Source organism: Sitophilus oryzae, unplaced genomic scaffold (assembly GCF_002938485.1).
Source record: "Sitophilus oryzae breed Bouriz unplaced genomic scaffold, Soryzae_2.0 scaffold_2001_pilon_pilon, whole genome shotgun sequence".
Classification (NCBI taxonomy): Eukaryota; Metazoa; Arthropoda; class Insecta; order Coleoptera; family Curculionidae; genus Sitophilus; species Sitophilus oryzae.
The window spans coordinates 1-8,906 of record NW_022146727.1 but is presented as its reverse complement, the minus strand read 5'-3'; the positions used below and the strand labels follow the sequence as shown (position 1 = coordinate 8,906).

Genomic DNA, 8,906 nt, shown 5'->3' with positions numbered 1-8,906 from the left:
TTAAAAAAAAATTAAGATTTTTTATTTTTTTTTAATTTTTATTTTAAAAACATACTTTGTTTGTAATATGGTAATATAGGTAGTAGATTAAATTTACAAGAAGGAAAATCCAATGATTCTCAAAATTATAGCAAAAATTGGAAATTTTAAAAGCGAAATAACTCGGTTGTTTTGGATTTATTTGAAAAAAAAACGGAAAAGAGAAAATATTATGTTTCTTTCATCGAGATTTACCAGCCCTGCACATATTTGCACTTATTTATTTAAGACTCACCCTGTATAGAAATCAGGGAACTACCCTAATGCAAGGTAAACCAATGCAATGCAAATTCCATAATGCAATGCAAAAGCAAATATTGTTAAGAATAATAATTAGTCTTAATTCTCATTAATTATTAATGAACTATAAAGGGTCCCCCCTAATAGTTATCTATATAATATGACCCTGCGTCGATCCGTTCTGTAAATACGGGGTATCCGTAAAGGGTAAGGGGGAAAACGAAATTCTCTATATACGAGCAATTCATCGGCGTGCTATAAATAGTTTAAATAACATTACTTACTTGTACAACAATTTCCATAATACCTAATCAGTTTTATTTTTTTCAACGTATTTTCACGTAAATGAAACATAATTTTTATAAAAATTAAAAAAATAAGGAGAAAAGTAATAAAAATTTAATAAAATCACGCACAGTCTTCCCAGCTCGGTCTACTCTACCGTTGTATAAAAATTAGGATAAGCATGGAAGGATTCTACTATATCTTCTAAGAATTATAAGTTTAATTTTTAAATTATTTTCATATTCATTAAGTCCAAAATTCTGCTACTTCAGTTCTTTAAAAATGCAAAAAAATTTAAAATTTTCATTAAAAATTTATTCGTTTTTGGACTTGTATGTTTTGCTTTTAGACCGACGATATTATAAATATATGGTTATGAATATCATATTTTTTAAATTTAATTGATTATTTATAAATCTGTTTGGGTAATATTCATTCCCACTTTTAAAATTTCAAACAATAAAGGTTGCTATCTCGAGAAGTATATTTTTATTTCTTATTTCTGCAAGACGAATATCTGCTATCTCCCTATTGTATCGGAAAAAAATGACGTAACACGAAATATAGAGTTTTATTGTTCCCCAGCAAATAAAATTCTTATCTCTTTATCATATTAACGCATCAAAATACTTCACACATGTGTACATATTTTTTTGTACCGTTTTTTTGCTCTCCTGTAACATTAGGAATAATGGACTTAGCAGTTTATCACGTTTCACCGACGAAAGGGTTTTTTGTCCCATCCATTACGCCGCAACCGCTTCACCAATTGTGATGATTCTTTTTTTAAATGAAAGGTATATATTTGCAGATTGTTTATGAAGTATTTTTGTATATTCTTTAAATGTATATGCCGACTACACGTTCGGAAAATTGCTTAACAATTCTATCATATTCGTAGGCACTAGAAATCTTGCGTAGTGAGAACAAGTTTATAGTGTTAAACAGAAAATGAACAAAGGATTGGACTAGAAGTAATGCTACTAGATTCTTTATACTACGGTTTTACTGTAAGTTTTGGAATGAGAAACAAACCTAATGCAGCGGCTACAGATAAAACAGGATCCAGGCAGTTGAACAGAGCGCCCATGATGAGCATTTTGGCACAGTGAGCTTGCACCGGTAGTTTCGCCATGTGGAGTCCCAGCGGAGTGAGAGCTTCCTCTTCATCGAGAGCCCCCAATCGGGATAGAAGCGTCAACGAATTAGTCACCGAAATTGGTTCAGGAGGATCCATTAGTCTGCTCAAAAATTCTTGAGCCTTTCCTAGCTAAAACACGTGTTCTGTTTTAATCAAATCATTAAAGCAATTTATGATGACTCCCTAAATAAGTACAATTTTTACAGGTTATTTTATTATGAATTTAAATAGTTGTTTAAGTAGCGTAACTGTATTTTGTTAATAAATAACATAATTTTTAACAGAAGCCATTTACCTAATACTGCAACCAAACCAAAGTTTGAAGCACACAGCGTACAAACCATAGACTTAAAATAAAATATAGACTGAGCATCTCATTCATAAATAGCTGGAACATGCGGTCAGACAATGTCTTGTTATTGTTGTGTTATTGTTTTAGGTTATAACGAGTGCGACACGAGCGATAGATAGGTTGTCTCTGTCGTAACGGTCGTTCCCTGATGACTCTGCCGAGAAACACATGTAGTCACACACAATACATGACAATACATATTTCTTGCGTGTTTCTAATGGTTGAACTAAACAATTAAAATATTGGCACTTTTTAACAGACACACTACATATATTAGTAGGTAGTTTAATTATAAGGAATGCATAATTTTTTTTTACTTACTTGCAACATTTTTAATTGGAGAATGACACTCTCCAGTCGTTTTCGTAGAACTTCCGGTTTTTGGAACCTGTCAAGCATCTCGTAACGAACTTTACTGATCAAATGATAACATACACCTGCTTGTACTCGCCCTGTTCTACCTTTACCTTTTACGTGAAGCGTTTGCCCATGTTACCTACAGACAACATGGCTAACTGCTGTAACTAAATGTAGTATAATAATCCCATTTTGTAGCAAATAAACCATAAACATGTAAAAAAGACATCTCCAGATGTCCTCTACTTCCCTGAAATTTCTCGAAAAGGATATTCACAATAGCTAAATTAATTTCACAATTTCACGTATGTCTGCTATAGATAAGCTCATAATTGTGAATGGTCACCAAAAAAAATTATTGAAGATTTTTTTAAATGGAAAATACAATAATACAGTTATTAAACTTACCCCTTTCAGGTTGTAACGTTTCAATACCAGTCTGCGGGTCCACATTTGATATTTTTTATAAATCCACAATCTATGACAATAACAAGACATCGTCAATAGTAATTGACGTTTCCGCTATATTCGTTGCTATAATTATTTTCGTCGTTCCTGTAAATATAAAAATAAAAAATAGAGACTTATGTAGTGAGATTTTATAAAAATAAAAAAATAGAAACTTTTTGTCATAAACTATTTAATCAACAAGTTTTTTTTTTAAAAAACTCATGGGCCTACCTACTGCTGTGGGTCAAAATTATACTACCAGTATCCACAGACAGTATTCAATACTTAGAAACCGGTATTGTTAAACAAATAAAATGTGGGAAATATGCTTTTTACTGCCCCACGTTGGGCGCCAAAATGTAACAGAAAGCTTTCGAAAAATAAAAAAATCACTAATTTTTAAATATTACCTTGCGGTGCAGGCAAAAATATCTGTCTTTGCTCTGTTGTAGGCAGTTGAGAGTGCAGAGGAAAAATTTTGTATTTGTATGATGGGAATTGATAAGACTGCTCCATTAGTTTCATGAGGCCTTGGATTTCGGCGAACCCAGTAACGAACACTAATATAGCACCATTAATTTTCTCCTGAAATGTAACTAATAGTCAGTGAGGTAGCTAGAAAACTTTAGTTAAAAAAGTATACAAAAAGGAAATTTTACCTTTTGACAAATATACTTCAGCAATGCAAAAATCAATTTCACGTTCAATTTTTCACTCTCGGGCTTGGGTGTAATTCGTTCAAAAACATGTCTAAAAGCAAAAAAATACAGTGTGCCTCAAAAAAAAAAAGTTCACAGGAAATGGGATCAGATGTAATTCAATCAAATTGAAAAAAATTGTATTCGGTTGCGAACTTTTTGAAAATAACTGTAGAAATTTAAAAAATGTGAACTTATAAATTATAAACATACAGAATGTGGATAACGTAGGAGGTGGCAACATTGCATTCTCTCGAATATATAAACAAATTTCCGGACACTGAACAAGCGGTATTCAAAAGTTTTTCAATATTTTTTTTCGGAAAAATGAAAAGAAAATATAAAATCCCAGAAATAAGTGCAAGTATTTTAACTCTATAGTTCGATGCCAGAAACACGCCCATAAGTTTTTTGCGAAAAAAAAATTTGATAATTTTATATTTTCAACATATCACAATTTATTTTTAAAATGGTAAAGAAAAATATGTTTCTTTGGCCAGATCTATCAGCCCTTAAAATACTTGCAGTTATTTCAGGGACATTCTGTATTTACCTGTCATACAAATTTTCCGACTCGGAAGCTTGCGAATGTACGGTTCTACGTAATCTGTTCGATCTTTAAGTACTGCTTCAGTTTCTTCCCAATTCTTTTTTTGTATCCATATTGGCGTGTGGGATTCCTCAAACACAAAGCGCGTCTTCTGAAGAACATCCTCCAAAATACTCTTGTACCGGATAAGTGAAACCAGGAATATTAATGTGGGGAGCATTATTGTAGTATCGGGAAAATGCTTCTGCGTTTAGTGTTGCGCCTCATGAGTATAATCTAGAATTCAGAAAAATAGAGTCTCTTTCTCAAGTAACTTAACAAAACATTTTAAAGTATAGATAGATAGATAATAGTTTATTCATTCCAGTAAAAAAATACAAATAATGTTCTATATGAACGAGGAACCCGTCTAAACAAAGAAAAACAAAATATAATATGCTATTGAATGGGTAGAAAAATAACATAATTTCCTTAAATCTAGATATATCTTAGATCTACAAATACATTTTTTTAATATTCAAATTAAAATCCACTTCCGACGTCGAGAGCAGCCTTTGAGCTATCTAAGAAAAAAATTCTGCTTTTTAGTTTGTTTCTTGGCAAGTTTCTAATAGCCATGGAAAAGAAATGTAAATTTTACAGCGTTAAATTGTACATTTTGATGAATAAAGCGGTACTAATTACATTTTTTCTGATTTTAAATTTTTGTACAATCTTCTATCATGATTATGATCTCTATTGCATTCTAAAAATAGATCTTTCTTATCACTTACAAATAACACTGATTCCATGACATAAATACTAATAATAGTTAGGATTGTTTATGTTAATAAAATTAAATAATGCATTTTTTATCTTATATATGAAAATAAGTATATAGAGAACAGTATCTTTAGAAAGCTCATATCAAAACAAATATTTTGTTTTGATATGAGAGAAATCTAGTTTGACTCATATTTCGTAAACGACAGCTTCCAACGAAAAACTAGTTATGTCACTGGATTCTACATGAAAACTATATGGAAATCAGTACCTTTTCCATAACTTATAAACAACCGGAGATATGAATGGGGTAGAAAAATGCAACATTTTCAAAATTCGCCCTGTATTTCAGAAACCAAGAGGGCTAGAAAAATCTGTATGTAACATATTTATTTAGTTTCATAAAAAAAGTAGCATAGTGATGTGAAAACCGCAACTTTGTATCTCTACTTATAAAAGAGAAACCCTGTAAAACACGAAAATGGGACACCCTGTACAAAGTAACAAAAAATCTTACCTTCAAATCCTTCCTAAAACGTATTACATCTTTTAGAACGGTAATTAAAAAGTCCGATATCACATCTCTTTCGTGTATCTCATCGATTAATCAGATGGGGAAACACTGGCCAAAAGATGGGTCTGATTCCATGAATTTCAACAACACTCCTGTTGTACAATATAGAATCGAGCCTTTATCTCTAGGAGCTATCCTAAAAATTATATCATATTATTTAAATAAATTATTTTAAACATTAGAAATTAGTTTGTATTAACTGAAACTTACTTTTCTAATCTAATCTGGAATCCGACACTGTGTCCTAACTTCTCGTCTCTTTCTTTCGCAACTCTTTCCGCTACGGATATAGCGCTTATTCTACGTGGTTGTGTACACACTATTTTGCACACGGACCCTTTCATATGTTCGATATGATCGTCAAAATGAACTGGGCAACTTGCGTCGTCTTGCCACAACCTTTAAACAATATACTCTTATAATAAGAAGAGATTCAGTCATATTGAATATAAAGACTAAGGTAGGAGCCTAATATGACTTTTCTTTTTATAGGTTTGGTGCATTTCCGTTCGTTTCAAACAAATTCCGACCGTAGCAGCGCTTCAACGGCAGAAATCCGAAATTAGCAATATGTATTTCACGCCGCCGCACAGTGTAACGAAATCGGGAAATGCGGACATTAGCCCAAAAAATAAAACATTTAATTCAACAAGTTTTTTATATAGATGGATAAAGGACGTCCCAGAGCTCCACCATGTGAGATCTTTTCTTGAGTTGACCTCTTAAGGAGGGCGCGCACTGCATCGGATCGGACCGACCAGCAAAAAGCGACTGCGACCATCGTGGGTACGTATAGACGGCGCCGGCGCACAGTGCTTCGTCCCATGGACAAAAATCGAAAAAAAAGTTAAAATTTACTAATATCTGAATATGTAATTTTATACTTATAGCAATGTTCAACCAGCCTGTATATTATTTTTCATAAACAGCGTTTTTTGTTAGCAAACATTTTCACTAAAAATAAATTTTGCGATCATTATCTTATACAATGAAAAAAGAATAACATTCATAGTAGTTCTGTATATGGAGTTAAACGTAAACGAGTTAGTACGTACTTAATTGAAAGCCACTATGGATATTGTTAAACAAGGTATATACTTTTAAATTTATTTCTAAAACAAGTTCGTGATTGTTTAGTTTTTATTTATTTTTTAAGATGATTCTTAAATGGGTATAAAAATTTCACGTTTTCAAACTTCAAAAGGCATTTAAAAAAAACATATCAAAACATATCGTATTTATTGAATATTTTTGTTGTCATATTCATACACTTTTAATTTTTGTATAGTTCACCTGCGTCTGCTTGCGACGAACTTTATTTTATAATACTTTTCAGATGGAGTAAAATTGATAAGCAATGCCGATCTGGTTAATACTTGGCTTGATCATAAGGACAAGAACTGAAAATTGTTTGTATTTCAAAAAATGTGTTCTTTATTAGATATTGATGAACATTCCAGTCAAATGAGACCATTTGTGCCTGAAAAAGCCCACTATTTTGGAGCGAAACGTCGCATAAAAAGGTTTCCATCTTTCAATTTTATAATAAATTGAATCACAACCTCATACCCAAGAAAACGAAAAAATAATATATTGATATGGTCTATTAAAGAGGTAACTATTAACATCCGAACCCCTCATACCAACAAAAAGAACAGTAACAACGCGAAAAAGTAACATATTAGAAACTGATATACAGAAATATCTTATATGTGAGGATATTTCATCTACCTGTGATTTGGATACTATAAATTTGGAAGATTCTGTCTGCAGTAATTCTTCTGAATCAGAGTAGTTACGATCTATGCATTTTGTTGTCCTAAAGTAAATTTATAGTATCTTAAGTTTTTTTTTTAATTAAATATAGCATTAATGTTTCTTTTTCATTAAAGAAAAACATTTTTATCTTATATTGGCTTATATTGTAGGAATCATGTTCTAATGTTATTCCATTCTTTTTTATCACAGGGATTTATTTAATACTTACACCGTTTTCATACTATAAATTATTATTTCTTTAGATGGAACACAGCTCCCACATTTTTATTATTTATAAGATTTTTTTTCATAAACGTGGGACTAAGAACATCATCATTTAGTACAATGAGAGTACTCATCATTTGTGTCAAATAAACCTAGTTTGAATAAATCGCCTACAATAAAAGAGAAGTTTTGCATTTTTGTCCTCTAGAGCCATATGTTCGAAGCATTGTGCGGCGTCCACTAAAACATTTCGGCCTGTAGAGGCCAGATTCCTACCTCTACCTATCTACGATAGTCGAGTCACCGCCTTCGCCGTTTCTAGCCGGACTGGTACCGATTCAGTGCGCGTACACCTTTAGTCGGGGAGTTATGGCGGGTTAAAGTTATAGTTTCCTTAATTTACCAAATCTGTAGAAAAATTTCATAAAATGAAATTTATTATTTTCAGAAGTGATCGATTGAGAAGATTTCATGTGTTGTTCAATTCCAACATTTTTTTCCGTAAAGAGAAGTCTTTTACCAACAACGAACCTGAAAAAAGTCCCAATTTTTTTCAAGTCTTGTTTCTACATGTTTATTATGACTTTCAAAAAAACGCTTACATTCGCGCAAGGTTACATATACAAAATATCATAGAGTGAACCTTCTAGTATACTGTCACATATAAATTTCGTCCACCTAGATCCGAACCTGGAAGAAAAAAATAAATCTCTTCGGCAATAATTACGTTTTCCATTGATTCGACCGTAGTTTGGTGACACGAAAGAGACAGCAGAACTATTTGTTTCCCTTTACGGTTGGTATTATATGCCTTCAAGCATTCATATCACAGAATATACTAACGAAAAAGAAGCCCAAGTTCCTTGTAATAAATCGGTTCCATTTTCGTAACGCCATCTCTCGACATAGCTGACATTATAGGTTAGCCAAAGGGGTGCGGGGCCGGGGGGAATTGTAAAATACGCTTTTTTAATTATTTTTATTCGCTATTTGCAATTTTATTTTTAAAACATATTATGTGAAACAATCACATAATATGTCTTAAAAATAAAATTACAAACGGAAACAAATGGAATGAAATAATCTGAAAATCTACAAAGTTTATTGATAAAAAAGTTAGGCTATGCAAATTGATAAGTATATTAAGTATAACCTCTTCGGTATAACATTGTTAAACAAACATTAATAAATCATAACATATCAGATCATAGAACTAAAAAAAGTACTATTACATAAAAACAGGTGATACAATACTTCAAAATTAATTTTAACATAATATCAAAACCGAAAAATCAAACTGCAAATACAACCACACTTATCACAACAGAAATTAACACACACTTCCACGGCAAATGTCCAAGAAAGACTGATCATTCTGATTGGTCCTGGTCCGGTCGTAGCTCACGTCGTATTGTCGGTAAGCAAAATCCCTGTCCAAAAATTTGACGATCAGCGCCATCATCCGTCATAATTGG

At 31.9% G+C, this 8,906-nt stretch overlaps 1 protein-coding gene across 1 annotated transcript; it reads right to left on the bottom strand.

Annotated features, from left to right (window-relative positions):
• Positions 1-1,599: 1,599 nt before the first annotated feature.
• Positions 1,600-5,847, bottom strand: LOC115883838 (ATP-dependent DNA/RNA helicase DHX36-like; the record flags this gene model as incomplete). The annotated part of the gene is given in 10 exon segments (XM_030902245.1): positions 1,600-1,834; positions 2,379-2,545; positions 2,823-2,853; positions 2,896-2,969; positions 3,275-3,449; positions 3,524-3,614; positions 4,375-4,388; positions 5,392-5,584; positions 5,659-5,812; positions 5,815-5,847. Coding segments are annotated over 10 exon segments (1,167 nt in total), but the record flags the coding sequence as incomplete, so codon positions are not given.
• Between the last annotated feature and the right edge of the window lie 3,059 nt (positions 5,848-8,906).